Raw genomic sequence first — 20,096 nt, forward strand, 5'->3', positions numbered from 1 at the left:
TTGGTAGATGAAAATATTGTCTTCTGAGGGGTGTATCTGAATTAGGGTTGTTTGCTCACCCCCACTAGTCCCCGGTAAGAAATCAAGGTTTATTTGGTCAGGTTGCATAATCATGCCTTCATCTACACACTCACTGGAGATACGCTACTTGCCTCATTTTCAAGGAAATAATAAGGAAAATAGCTTTCCCTTCATTCTTCACCTCCAAAAATGTTTTAAACAGCAGTATCACCTTAGGTGAAAAGGTTACGAGTAAAAATTCAATGGTTATATTGCTTCAGGCAGATACCTCAGACACCCATTTATGAATTACCATTAACTGAGCCAAATGCATTCCAAGCAATGACAATCTGTAAATTTACAAGTTCCAGTGAACATCAACTGGAAGGATGCGAGACATTTCACATGGAAGAAACAGATGCAGACAGGCTCATGGAAGATTCAGGCAAGGGCAGGTAGTTCCATTTTGGTTGAAGAGAGTGTTAATTCTAGTCTAGAGCAAGATCGGTAGAATTCTGATGAAGGCCATGATGAAGAGCCTATAAGGCACTCAATACACAGCATGGAGGCACTGAGAAGTTATGAGTGGTGTAGTAAACCTAACAGTTATATTCTATAGGACATGTCAAAATTTGGAAAAACTGGTTTAGAATCTATTCCAATGAGCAAGAAGTAGCAAATACCATGGATAGAAAGCACAGGACAGAGGAGAAGGACACTACAGAGCACTACCGAGTGGCATAACTAAGTAGCTATGGGACTGAGGACGCTGGAGTGAAAACCACCTGAGGCCCTACATCTACAATTGGAGGAAGGGCTTTGGGCCACCCACAGGAATAGGCAGAGGAGCTTAAGAGCTGTATATGCCTGGGGTGCCTGGCGGCTCAGTCGGTTGAGCATCTGACTTTTGCTTGGGTCATGATCTTGCGGTCCATGGGTTCAACCCTTGTGTCAGGCTCTGTGCTGACAGCTCAGAGCCTGGAACCTGCTTTGGATTCTGTGTCTCCCTCTCTCTCTGCCCCTCCCCCACTCATGCTCTGTGTCTCTCTCAAAAATGGATATTTTTTAAAATTAAAAAAAAAAAAGAGCTAGATATGGACCTGGGGGAGAAATGGGGGAGAGGAAAACTAGTTATGAAGGAAGAATTAGATTAATTTGGGGTCAATGCCAAGTATTCCACTGAGGTTTTCTCTCTTCCATGTAAGGGTCTTAAAAACAAAATAAAATTCAGAGGTGGAAGAAGCACTCTGAAGAGATATCCTGGTTGAGTCTAGGAGCTTAAGGAAATTCTTTCTTTTTTTTTTTTTAATTTTTTTTAAACATTTTATTTATTTTTGAGACAGAGAGAGACGGAGCATGAACGGGGGAGGGGCAGAGAGAGAGAGGGAGACACAGAATCGGAAGCAGGCTCCAGGCTCTGAGCCATCAGCCCAGAGCCCGACGCGGGGCTCGAACTCACGGACCGCGAGATCGTGACCTGAGCTGAAGTCGGCCGCTTAACCGACTGAGCCACCCAGGCACCCCTTAAGGAAATTATTTCTATCATTTCTCTACTACAGAGTAGCCAATGAAGGTTAGATTATTGGCCAAAGGTCTAAAAAGTAAGGGCATAGGTACTAGGACTCCTAGAAGAGCTGTTTTCGTGCACATAATTCTGCCTCCTATTCACCAGAAACATTTTAAGTTCCTACATAGGGCTGGAATCAATAACTGATCATTCTATTCCACAAATATTGGCACAGTGTATTACAGAGTTGATTCTTTTTTTTTAATATTTATTTTTCAGAGAGCAAAAACTGGGGAGGGGCAAAGAGAGGGGGACAGAGGATACGAACCAGGCCGTGCTCTGACAGGTTGACAGCAGCAAGCCCTATGTGGTGCTTGAACCCATAAACCACAAGATCATGATCCGAGCCAAAGTCGGACCCTCAACTGACTGAGCCACCCAGATGCCCCAAGAGTCTGTTCTTGAAGGCACTTATCACCAAACTTCTAACCATTACATGAGCCCATTAATTAGTTCACAGATGATTACTATACAGAAAGAAATTAGTCATTGATTAAAACATATTTGGAATTACTAGGGATTAGGTAACTCTTTCCATTTTATACTTTAAAAACCACACTCTGTCTTTCTTGCTCTGTAGCATGCATGTGCTCTCGCGCTCTCTCTCTCTCTCTCTCTCTCTCTCTCTCTCTCTCACACACACTCTCACACACACACACACACACACACCCCTACCTTGTATCTTATGAGCTGGATAAGCAAATACCAGCCTACACAATTCTATAGCATGCCTCAAAGCCCTGATACAGTAATTCCGGGTCATTCTAGCTTTTGTTCCCATCTGTTTGGGGCTCATTATACCAACAACTCCTGCAAATGGTGTCAGAAAGGTGAAGCGTCAAATCCACAAAGGGGAGACCCCGACAACTCCCTGCTACTGCAATATCAATCATTGCTGGTGGTTTCTACTTTTATCTCCCTCTCTCCTTAGTTATCCCCACTCACACTGTCAGTTCGGTTAGAATATTTCACCTACACCTCACAATATGTCGAAAGGAAATAGACACACGCTGTGAAAAGCTGGTAATTTTATTGGGTTCCTTTACCTTTAAAAATCTGTTACTTGGTCAAGTCTGGTTTCTGGGCCCCTTTTTTGCAGGGAAATTGAGGCAAACATTTTTATGTGGTCCTCTGGTGCCTGCTCTGTACTCCAAGAATTATATACACAAGGATCATTAGAGTAGTGTTTCGCCCATTAAGATATAATAACCGTCAGCAGGGACAAAAAGCAGATCAGTATCACAGATTCAAACTAACAGGCACACATAAAAACTATGTGCCTGCTTCAGGCACATGCACAGGGTCAGGGTCTTACACGATAGGGAAATTCCCTCTCCAGTTTGGAGGCGGCTTTTCACAAGACCAGGGTAAGTAGAAAGAACATGCAGGAATTCTCTCAGCCCTCTAGCCATTTTTAACCCGGAACACTTTTCTATCCCCGAGTGCAACCATTTCCAAATAAACCAAAAATGACTGTGCTTGCTGTTTGAAGGGCTTCTAATTAGTAAAACACAAGCAGTTACTTAAAGGAGCTGTTCTTTTTGACTGAAGGAACACCTCTGGGCAAGAAACACATGGAAGACTGAGGTAGGAAAGGCACACGCCTCGGTCTGTTAGATTAGCCAAAGTAAATCTGGTCATCCAAGGTGTGGAAGATGCCACAGACAGATAGAGCTGGGGTAGCTTACTAGGATTTGGCTGATGTTGATTTTAAAAATCACCTCTATGCTGCCCAGTTTATGCCTTGTTCTGTTTCCTTCAGTAAGTGGTTGACATGAACACCTTGCACAAAGTGGGTGTTTAATAATTGTTTGCAAATTGTTTGCAGATTTATTCTCAGCCCACGAAAACAAAGATTAATAGGATTATTTGGCTCTACTAATAGAAATTATTTTCTTAACAACATTAACTTCCAAATGGCCAGCATAAAACTTAGCTGTTTGGTCCAAATTACTGATATTTCTACGGCTTAATAAATATTCAACTTGTAAGGGAAAGAGAATGAAATGGGGACCATATCATAGAAGGCATTGGGTTTTTAAAACTCTCAGCTAACAGACCCCTCAAAACTCCCACAAACCAACTACCCTGACCTCTACCAAAGAAAAGGCAAGGATGTGGGGTCATGGATGAGGCAGGGGTAGCATCCGAGAGCTGAGGAAAGGTCCAGCAGGAACATCTCCCCACAGGCTCACCTCATAATGACAAGGCCGTCATGGAGAGGGAAGACCAAATTCAGGATAAAACTTGGCAAGAGGTGAAAAGGGGGCCAGGCAGATTGAAGTGTGGAGTCGGGGGGGAGAGCCTGCCCCCACTGAAGAGGTCTGTAACCAGGTCTCTTTGCCATGGTCATAGATCTCCTACAACCTTTTCTCAATATGCCTCACTTTTCCCTACTGACCACTACGTTCCACCTCTGGCACCAGGCACACCTGGGCAGATATAGGGACGCACAAAGCCTAGCTCTATGCGTCTTTCCAGATGAAATGCTAAAGGCACCGATTACTAAAGCTTAAAATAATCTCTGTCTAGGCAGACCTTACTACCTAAACAGTTATACTTAATAAATGAACAGCTGCATTTATCGGGAATTTCCTGTGTACCAGGCATTATTCTAAGTGTGAGGTGGGTGCTGCTGCTGGACCTAGTTTTACAGATGGTGAAACTAAGGCACGAGGTCAGACAGCTTGATTTCCCAAGCTCAGTTCCATAATCAAATTTACTGGACTAGGATTATGCTTCTTTTATCCTTTATAAGTGCTAGGCTATAAATAATCCCTCCACCTAAAATCCTTACCATCTTAAAAAACAAACAAAAAAATCAGTGAGCCAACTCCCCACGACAGTCTACACAAACACTGTGGTCTCTAAATAGCATTACGTGCTTTTTTTTTTTACATTAATCAACAGCCTCCCGGTGGGAACCAGATATGCCTCATGCTACAAAAATTCTGTTTGTGTCTTATACACAACCATAAACTCACCGTTATTTAATAATCACTAATATTTAATACAGTCCTAATATGCTATCGCAATATACATAAGAAAACAGTCTAACTTCAATCTTTGCGAACTACTTGCAGTTATTCAAAATCATCAGTATTGCAGTCAAAGTCAGAGCAAAAAATTTCTAAAAACTAGAACTGAGGAACTTGAAAAGCCATTGTCTTAAAAGAAAATATAAATATAAAAAGAAAATACAAGCTAGAGTAATATAAAGTCTTATCTTTTTTTAAAGATATTAACAATTGCATGCTGGAACAGACTAAAAGGAACAGCAAAGGCACAAAGAATGAAGAAACACAAACAAAATTTGCCTCCAGTCCCATAAAGAACAAGAACTATCAAGGGCCTGTACTTACAGTCTCACCTACATCACCAAATGCCTGCTAATGTGTCATACTAGTTGGTACAGACCTTAATTTGGGCTTTGATGGAAAGAGAAGGCAAGTGTAAATGACATAGTCGGCGGGAGCTGGCTGGGCGGTAGAAGAAAGGACTGTCCCAAAAGGGACGCTTGTCTATTGCCAAAACTCAAAATCACTCAGTCTTATAAAGCAAAACTCCCAATTCTCACCTAAGTTCAGGCATGTACTATGCCCGAAGGTGCCCAAGGTACCATTTTATAGGTGTAATTAAAATTGTCCATGGTTCAAACCTCAAAGAAGGACACAGGCGCAGAATTCACAAAACCTCCCCTCCTTCCTCCATTCTATTCTCCGTAGGGCAGTGGAATGAGAAACAGTTTGGGTTAAGCTGCTTCTGTTCTTCCATTAGTTCTGGTTCTTTTAAGCCAAAATTACATTCCGGGCAGATTGGATGGTCTCAGCCAGTTGCCTGAAGGTAAAGTACAAAGAAATGCCACCCTCTGCTTTCAGGACTCAGCTCTGTGAGTGAAGGAATGTACAGTGGTTTAGAAAGGGGTGGGTGGGAACCCTGCTGCTCAGGTGTTTCAGACTCAGAGGAAGAAGAAGGTGGGAAAGGGAAGGGAAGTATTAGGCCTATTGTTTCCATTCACCCAGAGATCATTTTAAAAATTGAGGTCTTTTAATATTCAGTAAGTTGACTGACCCTGGCACCTTCATTCAGTATGTCAGCAGCTCGGGATCACATGTCACCTTTGGTGGGTAAACTCCTTCTTATGTGGCATCCTTACTTGTTCTTTTACTTTCAATATACTGTGGTTTTGGGGGGCCCACTTAAATGAAGTATTATGATTCTACAATCTGGTTTTAGCTAAACTGGACAAAATAAACAAGTTGGCTTCAGAAGGTTCCTGCAGATGGGGCACCTGGGTGGCTTAGTCGGTTAAGGGTCCGACTTTGGCTCCAGGTCATGATCTCACAGTTCGTGAGTTCGAGCCCTGCATCAGGCTCTTTGCTGACAGCTCAGGGCCTTCTGTGTCTCCCCCTCTTTCTTCCCCTTCCCTGCTCACACTCTGTCTCCATGTCTCAAAAAAAGAATAAATGTTAAAAAAAAGTTAAAAAAAAGAAGGTTCCTGCAGAGAAACCCCCCAAAATAATCCATCAACAATAAGAAAATGGCAGAGCAGACACTCTGACTGACAGTACAAGTTCTCCACCAGTCATGCAATGAGTTAAAAGCAAGGACAGTTGAGTCAGATTTGCCAAGACACTGACCCCCATATATTATAACAGAATTTATCAAGGGACTATTTGAAGCATGGGTTTAAATACACTATTGTTAATAATGAGTCCATCCCTATTTTTATACTGAGCCTTGAGATATTAGCCAATGAGAACCCAAAGCCAGAGAAATTAGCAAGACATTTAAAAATAATATGAATCTCACCTTAATTCACATTTTGGCATTTGTTTTATAATGTGGATATTAGTTCTGTCACACATTTATATGATATACATGTTTTAGAAAACAGAGCTTAAGAAGCGTGTTCTGAAACTTTTTACTGGTAGAGTGCACAATAAAAAATTTGGAGACCACCTGCCTTCAGTAAAGGGTCTTCCAGGCTAGAATTAGAATGTTCCCCAGGAAAATCCTAGGCAATTCATGGTGAATTTCAGATGCCTGGTAAAATTATGTTTTAGACACCTGGTATAAACATGGACAGAGATTTCTAGAAATTAATAGGTAAAAGGGAGCAAAGTCCAGCGGGCATTCTCAGATCTGGGTCTTAGATTCTGGGCATATAACTAACTGGCGTCCTCCCACATTTTGATTTGAGATTCGTAAACAGAAAGATAGTCTTTGATGCAACTGAATTCCCAAACTGAGATTCTGGACTGGTAAGAACTGAACTGAAAAATGTTTTATTTTGATGTTAGATTAAATATTATAAATATAAATTGTGAGTGTACGGGAAATTCCAAATGAATGCCAAGAGGTTTCTGGCACCTAGTGTGTTGCAAGGCATACAGAGGTTTATGTCAAGAACAGTCAACAGCAATTTTCCATCTCCCCTGGGAAAAGAATGAGAGGAAATCACTAACGTGGAATGAAAACACTAATTTGCAATCATGTAGGCAGTCACTGCGTCCAAGGATGCCAAAATGCTTCTAAACACAAGTCATCCAGTTTAGCAGATGGAAAGCCAGCAAGAAGTAAATCACTTATTCAGAGTCCCTCCTGGACCAAATACAAGTGCTGTGGGTATTATGGTCAGTCTCCTGAAGCCATTCTTCCCCCACAACCAAGGTCCTGCCTTTAGTCATGCACTGCTTTAAACTTCAGTCAGTTTAGAGACCCAGCTTTCTCCAAGATGTCCAATACCATCTTGGGTAGAGAGAAAGCGATAAAGGTGGTTCCCTTTTTGGAGACATCGTATCTTCAACATAGCCCTATCTACTTAGCATTAGACTAGAGTTTTCAGACGCTAGGTGAATACAATAGCTTCAATGTCTCCAGTCATTTTGGACTCAGATCATCTAAAACCGAATTGATCTTTCTGCTTCTACCTACACTTTTTCTTCTGTATTTCCAGTTTATGTTTTGGTACTTATATACATTCCTGTTGAAGCCAGAAATCCAACGTACATATACGACTTCTCCGTCACAGATTGCCTCTGATGTGGCTAAATGAAGCAATTCTCTCTCCAAATAGCCCCTGTATGTGGTCTCCATACATTTCTATAGATAACACCTTAGTTCTGGCCTTCACCATTTATTATCTCAATCATCACAATCCTTTTCCAACAGATTTTTTAATTTTTTTAATGTTTATTTATTTTTGAGAGAGTGTGAGCAGTGGAGGGGCGGAGAGAGCAGGAGACACAGAATCTAAAGCAGGCTCCAGGCTCTGAGCTGTCAGCACAGAGGCCGACGTGGAGCTTGAACTCACAACCTATGAGATCATGACCTGAGCCCAAGTCAGATGCTCAACCGACTGAGCCACCCAGAAGCCCCGCAATCCCTTTCTAGCAGATTTATCCACCTTCAGGATGATTTCTATTTACCCATTCAGCAGACACTGGATGATCATCATTCAGGTGCCAGGCACATTTTCAAGGTGCTAGGGACACATCACTGAGCAATCTCCATCTCAGAACTTACACTCTGATGGTAGATGTAAATGAAAACATCAGTAAATGAACAAATGAAGTCTTGAGAGCTGTGTAGAATATAAGAGAATTAACTTAGGGTAGCTTCAATTGAAGGGAGGGTCTCTGAGGGAGATTCTATATGCCAAAACCTAGCAAAGGAAAGAAGCTAGCTATGGTGGGGCAGAAAAGCATTTCAAACATAGGGAATGTGCAATGTGGCTCACTCAAAAAGTGCTATGCCTTCAAAGACACAGAAGAAGAAAAGAACTTGGCCATTTTAAGCAATCAAAGAGTTCTGTTGTGGTTAGCGTGCAGTGAGGCGGGGAACAAGAACAGCCAAGGAAAGTAAGAGGGACCAGCTGAGGCCACAGCACGCAAGGCCTTGCAAGCCCATCTCCCACAGCCTGAGAGGTGGTTCTGTATTCAAAATTAGATCACGGGACTGAAACTCTTAAATCCTGTCTCCCTGTTACTGATGAGATAATATCCCAATTTTGCATGATGATATGACGATATTCAGGGCTCCTCCTGTTCTGGACGCTGCTTGCCTTTCTAGCCCCAAGGCCTGAAACAACCCGCATTCACATAGGATCCATAGATTCCAGCAGGACCTCCTCCTTGCATGCCTTCTTTCCTTAGTTGGAAAAGCTTCTCTGTGTGATGACCACTGTTCTGTCCATTAAGGCTCGAGTTTTACAGGAGTCTGGATGCTACGCTGTTATTTCGTAAGTAGCTCTATTGTCCACTTGGGCTGCTATGCACATCTCTCCCACTATCCTGTGCACTCCTGAGAATGTTTGAGTCTGGATCTTGTGTGCTGTGGCTGTCATGGTGCCTGATACAAAACTGGCATTCAACTTGTCAGGATGAGCCCTGGGTGTTGTATGGAAGCCAATTTGACAATAATTTATATTCAACAACAACAACAACAACAACAACAACAACAACTGGTATTCAATCCATGTTTACTGAGGGAGGGGAGGCAGGAAGGCAGGAAGGTAGGAAGGTAGGAAGGCAGGAAGGAAGGAAGTTTTTGCCCGAATGCACCAAAATGAATATATGACATTCTGATTCCATCTATTCTAAGGTTTGGTCTATTTTTCTTAATTAACTTAAAATTTTAAATATTGAATGGCTTTATATGTGCTACATTAGCCCAATGAGTTGTAAACAAAGCTTTATTATCAGAGAAATTCTTAGAAAAGAAAAACAACATGACATAAAGGAGCAAACTTGCTATCTGTAGGACCTGGAGGTACAGAGCCTCAAAATCCCACTTCTTGAGTATGTATCAAAGGCAGTGTCTACTGGACAACAGAGAAGCAATCACCCTTAGAAACGAGGAAGACAAGGTTGTTTTTTAAGACTTGAACCAGGAAATACTGGATTATCCATCTATGGGAGGTAATTGTGAATGGATGTACCTAAACCATTATCAAGGTGACCAACCTGTGATCCCAGTTAGGAGAGAAAGAGCATAAACAAAGATACAATGCCAAGGAGAGGCAAGTGATAAGGAGGTATTAATGATCAGCGGTGAGAAACATTTTCATCATGACAAAGGAAAAGTCTGTTCTCTAAGTGTATCCTCTCACTTTTTGGTTTATACATCAGCATCTTGTGAGTTTGGAAAATGCGAGTTAGTGCATCTGTCTTTGTGCACTGACAAAGATGAATATATGACCAAAGGCTGAAGGATGGCCTCTTAATTGTGGTCATTTCACCAGGGCTGATGTGTTGTGCGACCTTGCCTGGCTGCCAGCTGGCCAGCCCCAATCAGATCTCACTGCAGCCCCTCTCACATTAAAACACGCATTGTGGGCCAACATCAGCACAGGGAGTCCTTTCATCAGGATGACAACACAAGGCCAAGTGCATTCCATTCACGACCAGACACAGACTCAGAATGAAATGTAACTGACACAGCTCGGGCTCCTAAGTGACCTTCAGATGCCAGTGTCAGTCAAATGGTTCTAAAGAAAAATTAAGCTCGGGTTATGTTCATCTGGAATGCATTACTAAATGAAGACATGGAATAGAGGTGATTTTTTTTTTTTTTTAAGAACTTAGGAGCCAACTCTGTGGTGGGGAATGGAGGTGCTTGAAAAAGGAGAAAGGACTAAAATGGTGCCCACGAGTGCTAGAAATCTATGATGTTACAAGTGCCATTTCTAACACTAACATGTAAGTTTGCTAGTGCTTCAGGTAAGCATGTTCTCATCTAGAGTAGAATACTGGAAAAGGTATGGGTGAACTCATCTCTTATCTAACTCACAATGAGCGTTCACTCCAACAAGGCTGAAGTGCCATGGAAAGAAGGTTTATAGTCCGGAGTTGGTAAATGGAATACCACATGGCTGGAATGACTCTCATCATACGGCCATCTGATATACCACAGCAGGATGTGCCTAAAAAGAACTGAATAAAGTCTAAGATGCTGCCGCCATTGTAAAGATTCATATCCACAGCGCCACACATCATCATGATGAAACCAAGCAGAACTGATTTTCACCAAACTTAGGAAGAATACTGTTGTTGAGGATAAGACTCTGCCGCTAGATCTGGAGAATTCCTTTCCAAATTCAGACTACATAAAAAACTCAGTCTCTTTGACAAATGGCTATAAACTTTCCTGCTGATTTATCTGTTCCACTTTTTCACTAGCATGACAGTTTCCTGGTTTGAAATGAAACTCAATTCTTCTAGAAGATCTAACCCCTAAAATCACTAAAGAATCCCTTTCTAATTGTGATGGTGGACCCCTTTAGCTACCCCTGTCCAGATTCAAATCCACTCCTGCAACATTTTCTGAGGTTTAATATTCACACTTATGTATTTATTTCTACTTAATTAAGCTTAAATATTACAAATAGTTCATTTGAATACTATGACTATCATCCAATTCAGAATATTTTTAGCTTTATGTGGAATTTTTAATGTTTGCAATAAAGCAAAACTCCTTTGAGAGGAGAACTCGTGTGTATATTTTGAGTGTCTTTTGATTCGGGACCTCTGGGAGCCTTCTGCGGTGCACCAGAGTGAAACAAACGTTTGTGAGGTAACAAAGACTGAGACCTGAAGGACAATGTGGTTTGAAATTGCCTCCACCGCTAAACCCATGCTAAATTCTACTGAAACCATCTACGAGAGATTACTATTCAGAAAATATTATCAATGACATGTCAAAATAAAGATTACATTTAAATGATTACTGAGAAAGGGGAGTGTTGTTTACATGCAAAACACAGATTTCAAAAAGGTAAGATGGGTTTTGGTCTACTTTTCTAGAGACGAAGAAAAATAGATGGAAGTAATATTTCCTCTTTTTAAAGGTCATATTTTAAATTATGCCAAAGATAACCAAGTTGAAATAATACCATTTGAAAAAAAAGAAGGGATTAAAAAACAATGACGTAGCCAAGTGCATGAAGAGGAAAAGTGTTCCTCCACAGAAGTATTCCAGCTAATGAAGAATTGATGGAGTTAGCATTATAATTATTTTGCACTTCTAATGAAATCATGAATCCCACTAACAACATAAACAAATAGATATTATGTATTTCTTGATATAATATACGAGAGCACTCACGAAGTGAGTGTCACCCTACTCAGATGAAGTCTCTAGATCAAACTAACAATTTACAGGAACCACATGGGTACAGAAAAATGTAATAAATGAGAACACGGCAATGCAATCAGAACATCTAAAATGTGGGAAAATCCACAGGACAAATGACCTGATTTCTTAAAAAATAATAACAATAATAATTACAAAGGAAAAAAAGAAATACGATGGAGTGCAGAAACTTATAGATTAAAAGAAAACTGAGGGACACAGCAAAGGCAATGCATGAAATTTGTCTGCGTCCTCATTCAAACTAATTGTAAACAAATGGATGAATTAGCATGTATAGAGTCAGGGAAATTAGAATTACATATATGATAATACTGAGAAATTATCATAAATGTTTTTAAATGCACAATAATGGCACTAGAATTATGCTTGAAAAAGCATCTCTTAACTTTTATCAGTGTTCTGACATTTTTAACAGATGAATTGTAAATGGCTGGGATGACTTTACAATTGTCCAGCTGGTGAGAGAGCGTACTTCAGATGAAACAGGAATGAACTGGTAGTTTTGTAGCTGGGTACTGAGTACATGGGATTTATTATATGGCATTCTAATAATTTATACATTTAAAACTTTTCACAATAAAATGCTGAAAAATTTTAAAGTTGGAAAAAAGCAACAGCGAAGACTTACCCTGCTGGATATCCTTCATTTCTAAATGCAAACTAGATATCAAGATTCCCACAGTTTGAGATCGCTTTCCATCCAATAACTTGATGATCTGGAATTTAAAAACAAAGTTAATACACACTCAGATATCTGTGCAATCTTTCAGAAGCATACCAAAAACATTAAGATTTTTAGAAACTTTGATGAATTAAACTGATGCTACACTCTATTTTAACAAGATTTTAATACTAAAGTGACTTATCCACAACTGTAGATTTTTAAAAAATATTTATTTATTTTGAGAGCGAGAGAGCACATGTGTGGAAGTGGGGGAGAGGCAGAGAAAGAGGGAGAAGGAAGGAGAATCCCAAGTAAGCTCCACACTGTCAGCGCGGAGCCTGAGACCTCACAAATTGTGAGATCATGACCTGAACCTAAAGCAAGAGTGGGTACACAGGTGCCCCTAACTATAGCTATTTTAGAAAATAAAGGAAAAACACCACCCCAAACTCTGCTAGTCTAACACAAGCGCTAAAATCTTTATGATCTTATACTCAGATCTTTTTATTCAAACACTTAATTAACTAAACTGTTATTGCAATATATGTGTAATTTTATATCCAGCTTTTCTACTTATCATTGGCATATTTCCACATTGCAACTTCTTAGGTCACTTCAATAGCCTTTAATCTTCTTGGCTGTGTCATCTGCCTAGTGGTTTAGAGGGAAGATCAGTGGGATTTCAACTCAGCTGGTTAGCTGTTTAAAAGTGATAATGGCCTTGGGGCGCCTGGGTGGCTTGGTCGGTCAAGCGTCCGACTTCAGCTCAGGTCATGATCTCATGGTCCGTGAGTTCAAGCCCCGCGTCGGGCTCTGTGCTGACAGCTCAAAGCCTGGAGCCTGTTTCAGATTCTGTGTCTCCCTCTCTCTCTGCCCCTCCCCTGTTCATGCTCTGTCTCTCTCTGTCTCAAAAATAAATAAATGTTAAAAAAAAAAATTAAAAAAAAAAAAAGTGATAATGGCCTTGGAAAAGTGACTTACCCTCTAGGAGGAGTTTAATTTCTTCCTCAGGGATAGGGCTTGACTACATTTTTTTTTGTATATTGATTCTAAAACTTGCATAATATCTGTAAAGCACCTCGTATAATATATTCTTAACATAGATTTAAATAAAATTTCCTCTTCTTGTGCTATTTTTAATATAAACAATGTAATACTTTTTTAGAATCACTTTATTTTTTTATTTTTTTTACACTTTTATAAATGCTTTATGTTCATTATTTAATTCTCCCCGCATTGTACTAATTTACATAGTATTCCTACATTTTTACTTTTTATTTTTTCAATATATGAAATTTATTAACAATGTAATACTTTGTACATTAAGCCTTAATTTTATTTTATTTTTTTTTTTAATTTTTTTTAACGTTTATTTATTTTTGAGACAGGGAGAGACAGAGCATGAACAGGGGAGGGTCAGAGAGAGGGAGACACAGAATATGAAGCAGGCTCCAGGCTCTGAGCTGTCAGCACAGAGCCCGACGCGGGGCTAGAACTCACGGACCGCAAGATCATGACCTGAGCCGAAGTCGGACGCTTAACCGACTGAGCCACCCAGGCGCCCCAAGCCTTAATTTTAAATTGCTTAAAATTGCTTTTTAATAATAATATATATCAAAACTTTACACTCTTTTTATAAACTCCAAACACCTCACTGCCAATTCTGAAGAGAAAGCTCTTCATAGTTTTGTCTTCTTTAAAACTAGTCAGCCAAATCAGTTCCTTCTAACATATCACACAGTCACGACTAAGGGGGTAGGGGGTGGGGGGCGGGAGATCTTTTCTCTCATGTGACACAGCTACAAAAACCAATAGAAAATGCACACCAAACATCACCAAATCATAAGCTTTTTTTTTAATGCACTTTGCTGGACCAAATACAAATTAAATGAAACAGCTGTGTTTCCCCTCCCACTTAGGTACTTATAAATTTACCAAAATATAATGAAGACACAGACAGCAACAAGCACCTGCATTTATATTGGCCCTGGACCGACTGAGTTACCTGCTGGTTGAGCAATAAGGAACAAAAGGAGTTTGTTCCAAGATTGTCTAATTACCGATTTATCAGCTGATCCTCAATCAATTATTGCCAAACCTCATATTTCCTCTCCCTTCTCAGAATGGCTACTTTTATGTAACTATTAGACCTAAAATATAGTAAATACCAAGATTTTATCCGAATAAAAGGAAATTTGATTTTTCAGTCCAATGTGTTTAATAATTTCAATAGTCTTAGAGAAAGATTCCTGGGAGACACAGAATTTCAAGAGTTTTTAAAGGAATTAGGAAGGTAGGTAGTTGGTCTTTTTAATTTTTTTATATACAAAAACAAAAGAGATTATATCTAATCAATATTTTCTTTTTTTAAAAACTTTTTTAATGTTTATTTTTTTTCTAAATGTCTATTCATTTTTGAGAGAGAGAGAGAGAGAGAGAGAGAGAGAGCGAGAGAGAGCACACGCAAAATCAAGGGAGGAGCAGAGAAAGAATGAGACACAGAATCTGAAGCAGGCTCCAGGCTCCAAGCTGTCAGCACAGAGCCTGATGCGGGGCTCTAACTCAGAAACAGCAAGATCATGACCTGAGCCAAAGTCGGAGGCTTAACCAACTGAGCCGTCCAGGTGCCCCATGTTTATTTATTCTTGACAGAGAGAGAGAAAGAGCACACATTGGGGATGGACATAAAGAGAGAGAGGAAGACACAGAACCCAAAGCAGGCTGCAGGCTTTGAGCTATCAGCATAGAGCCCTACACAGGGCTTGAATTCACGAGCCATGAGATCATGACCTGAGCTGAAGTCAGATGCTTAACTGACTGAGCCACCCAGGTGCCCCTCAAATATTTTCTTTAAAAAAGCAATTTCGGGGCGCCTGGGTGGCTCAGTCCATTGAGTGGCCAGCTTCAGCTCAGGTCATGATCTCGCGGTCCATGGGTTCGAGCCCTGCATTGGGCTCTGTGCTGACAGCTCAGAGCCTGGAGCCTGTTTCGGACTCTGTGTCTCCCTCTCTCTGACCCTCCCCTGTTCATGCTCTGTCTCTCTCTGCCTCAAAAATGAATAAACGTTAAAAAAAAAAATTTTTTTAAAAGCAATTTCTGGCTTTTTCTTAGGTTGAGAACACAAATTTAACGTGAAATGATTTGTGGGCACCTAGGTAGCTCAGTCAGTCAGTTGAGCAACCAACTCTTGATTTCGGCTCAGATCATGATCCCAGAGTTGTAGAATTGAGCCCCGTGTCAGGCTCTGTGCTGAACCTGAAGTCTGCTTGGGATTTTCTCTCTCTCTCTCTCTCTGCCCCTTTTCCCTGCACATACTCTCTCTCTCTCTCCCCTATCTCTCTAATATATATATATATATATATATATATATATATATATATATATACACACACACACAATATATATATATACAATATATATATATATACACACAAATATATATATACACACACACGAATATATATACATATACATACATATATATGTGTATATATATATATACATATACATATATATATGTATGTATATGTATATATTCTGTGAATATTCTATGTGCCTGGCACTGCTTTGGACCCTGAGGATATGGAGGTGCTTGAGATAGATCAAGTCCTTGCCCTTGTGAAGTCTGTAGAGTTTAGTTATCTAAAAAAAAAAAATCACTTCGGCTTTGTTTTTCTTTCTCAAGATTGCACTGGCTATTTGAGGTCTTTTGTGGTTCTATACACACATTTTAGGATTATTTTTTCTATTTCTGTGAAAAATGACATTGAAATTTTGATAGGGATTGCATTGAATCTGTAGATTTCTTTGGGTAGTACAGACATTTTGACAATATTAATTCTTCTAATCCATAAGCACAGAATATCTTTACATTCAATTGTGCCTTTAATTTCTTTCATCAGTGTCTTACACTTTGCAGTGTATTAGTCTGTCACCTCCTTGGTTAAATTTATTCCTATATATTTTATTATTTTTGATATAATTATAAATGGGATTATTTTCTTAATTTCTGATTGCTCACTGCTAGTATATAGAAATGCAACAGATTTTTGTGTATTTATTTTATACCCTGAGACTTTACTGAATTCATTTATTAGTTCTAACAGTTTTCGGTGGAGTCTTTAGGGTTTTCTATATATAAAATCACATTATTTGCAAATAGTTACAGTCTTACTTCCTCCTTTCCTTTCTAGTTGCTTTTTATTTCTTTTCTTGCCTAATTACTCTGGCTAGTTCTCAGTACTATGTTGAATAAAAGTGGAAAGAGAAGGCATCGTTGTCTTGATCCTGATCTTAGAGGAAAAGCTTTCAGCTTTTCAGTCTTGAGTATGATATTAGCTGTGGGCTTGTTGATCATTTTTTATCATATATGGATGTTGAATTCGGTCAAGTGCTTTTTCTGCATCTATTGAGATGATGATTTTTATTCTTCATTTTGTTAATGAGATGTATCACACTGACTGATTTACAGATACTTAACTATCCTTGTATCCCTGGAATAAATCCCACTTGATCATGATGTATAATCCTTTTAATGTGATGCAGAATTTGGTTTGCTAATATCTGGTCATGGATTTTTGCATCTATGTTCATCAGGGATATTGGTTTGTAGTTTTCCTTTTTTGGTGTGGTGCTCATGTCTGGTTTCAGTATCAGGGTGATGCTGGCCTTTTAAAATGAGATTGGAAGCATTCCTTCCTCTAATTTTTTGGATGAGTTTGAGAAGTATAGGTATTAAATCTTCTTTGAATGTTTGATAGGGACACTATCTGGTCTTGGGCTTTTGTTACTGGTAGGTTTTTGATTACTCATTCAATCTCCTTACTAGTAACCAGTCTGTTCAGATTTACTATGATTTAGTCTTAGAAGACTGGTTTTCTAGCGATTTATCCATGTCATGGATATGTCCAACTTGTTGGCATATAATTGTTCATAGTAGTCTCTTATATTCCTTTGTTCTTCTGTGGTATCAATTATAACTTCTTTTTTATTTCTAAATTTATTTGAGCTCTCCCTCTTGTTTTCTTGGTGAGTCTAGCTAAAGATTTGTCATGTTTCTTTTCAAAGAACCAGTCGTTAATTTCATCGATCTTTTCTCTTGACTTTTTAGTCTCTATTTCATTTACTTCTACTCTGACCTCTGTTATTTTGTTCTTTCTACAAACTTTAGGCATTGTTTGTTCTTTTTCTAGTTCCTTCAGGCGTGAATTTTGATTGCTTAACGTTTTACTTGTTTCTTGAGATGGAGCTGTGCCCTTATGAACTTTTCCCTTAGAACTCCGTTTGCTGCATCCCACTGATTTTGGTATGTTGCATTCCTATTCTCATTTGTCTCAGGGTATTTTTTTTTTTAATTTCTCCTTTGATTTCTTCATTGACTCACTGGTTATTCAGCAGCATGTCATTTAATCTCCACTTATCTGTGATTCTTCCACTTCTTGTCATTGATTTCTACCCTCATACCGTTGTGGTCAGAAAAAAGATGCTTGATAGGATTTCAATCTTCTTAAATTTATTGAGATTTATTTTATAGCCTAACATTGTAATCTGTTTTGAAGAATGTTCCATGTGCACTTGAAAAAATGTATATGCTGTTGGTTTTGGATGGAATGTTCTATAGACATCTGTTAAGTCCACCTGGTCTAATGTGTCATTTAAAACCAATTTATCTTATTCCAGCAATTCTACTACTAGGTATTTATCCCAAGAAAACAAAAACAGTAATATGAAAAGATATATGCATCTCATTTCATTGCAGCATTATTTATAATTACCAAGATATGGAAACAACATATTACCAAGTATTTATAATTGGTATTTATAATTACCAAGATATGGACAAACAGATAAAGACGACGTCTCACACACACACACACACACACACACACACACACACACACACACACACACACAGAGGAATATTATTCGGTCATAAAAAAGAATGGGATCTTGCCGTGTGTGACACCATGGATAGACATAGAGGGTATTATATTAAGTGAAATAAGCCAGACAGAGAAAGACAAACACCATATCAATTCATTTACATGTGGAATCTAAAAAACAAAACAAAACTCATAGATAGAGAAAAGAATGGTGTTTGTTAGAAGGCAGAAAGGTTGGGAGGAGCAGGAAAAATGGGTGAGAGTGTCAAGAGATACAAATTTCCAATTATAAAGTAAATAAGCCATGTATGTAATAGCTTGTACAGTATATACATATATGGAATGTATGTGTATGTACATGATGTAATATAGAACATGGTGACTACAGTCAATAATAGTATAGTACATACCTAAAGGTTGTGAAAGAGTAAATCCTATAAATTCTCATCACAAGAAAAATGTTTCATAAATTTATATGGTGATGGTAACTACACTTATTGTGGTGATCATTTGCAACCTGTACAGATATTGAATCATTATATTGTACAGCTAAAACTGTTTGTTGTAGGTGAATTATACCTCCATAAAAATCACTTTGGTAAAACTGCTGAAAAGAACTAAAAAGGCAAATAAGACAACACCTGAACTAGTCACAAAGAAAATTCTGAAGAAGCAAGGCTTTGGGAACTGACTGGATTTTATATATATATATATATATATATATATATATATATACACATACACACACACATATATACATACATATGTATATATATAATATGTATATATATTATATGTATATGTATATATATATATATATATACACACATATATATATTAATGTTCATTTATTTTTGAGAGAGAGGGAGAGAGAAAGACAGGATCTGAAGTGGGCTCTGCACTGATAGCAGAGAGCCTGATGCAGGGCTCAAACTCACGAACTAGGAGATCATGACCTGTGTCAGATGCTTAACTAGCTGAGCCACCCAGGGACCCCTGACTAGATTTATTCTTAAATCTCCAGGATAGTAACTGATAAAACCTTGGCCATGGAATACACACTGATGTCAAGGAGATAGGCATGGAAATCAAATTTATGACAAGATCACAAAAAGGTAGCAAAATTTTCTTCAAGAAAACATTCATCAAGCTATCCAGTTCGGGTTCTGAAAACCATGAGTAACACATTCTACCTACAAGCAAGAGAAGGCTTAGATGCAAGTTCTTTTAATAGCTAATTAAAAGAAGGCAAGAGAGTAATCAGAAGGGAACTGAGGGAGAGATAGAGAGAGAGGAAAGGACCGACATTGAGATCGCCTGTCACTGGGAAAAACAAGCATATCCATCCCTTCAGTGTTCAACCAGGATGAAATATGGAAAGGATCTCACCATAGTGAGCCATTCTTGCAATTTTGTCTGATGTCTCAGCATGGCAGGTGTTTGAAAAGAGAGTATTTGTTACCTTTAGCTGGACTACAACTTTAAGACCTGTCTGAAATGCAGTGCTGCCTCCCAAAAGGGAGATGGCCAGTAGTAAAGTCAGAGCATTTGTATTCTCTCCCCTGTTTGTGTGAAATTCCCTGCCTATCTCTCTCTGACTAGAGCTTTAAAAAATATACCTCTAAGTTTCTATGTAGTCCCTCTTTAATTGTGGAATAATGCAAGGTTTCTCAAAAACAGCCAAAATGGTGAGAACAAAATGGACACTGAATGGATGTATGTCTTAACCCTTTTAGTATCTTCCTTTCTTTCCTTTTCCTTCCTTCATGGATTAAAAGATATAATAATAATAATAATAACAACAATAACAATAATAAAAAAAAACATA

General features: G+C 38.8%; 1 protein-coding gene across 11 annotated transcripts in view; it reads right to left on the reverse strand.

Moving 5' to 3' along the window:
- The window catches only part of FMN1 (formin 1), a 432,271-nt gene that overhangs the window by 151,039 nt on the left and 261,136 nt on the right, over nt 1–20,096 (reverse strand). For all 11 annotated transcript variants that reach the window (XM_042942504.1, XM_042942497.1, XM_042942498.1 and 8 more), the window contains one exon: nt 12,351–12,438. In XM_042942504.1, coding sequence (XP_042798438.1) covers nt 12,351–12,438 — 88 coding nt within the window. The remainder of the gene's footprint in view (nt 1–12,350; nt 12,439–20,096) is intronic.

This window comes from Panthera leo, chromosome B3 (assembly GCF_018350215.1).
Source record: "Panthera leo isolate Ple1 chromosome B3, P.leo_Ple1_pat1.1, whole genome shotgun sequence".
Classification (NCBI taxonomy): domain Eukaryota; kingdom Metazoa; phylum Chordata; class Mammalia; order Carnivora; family Felidae; genus Panthera; species Panthera leo.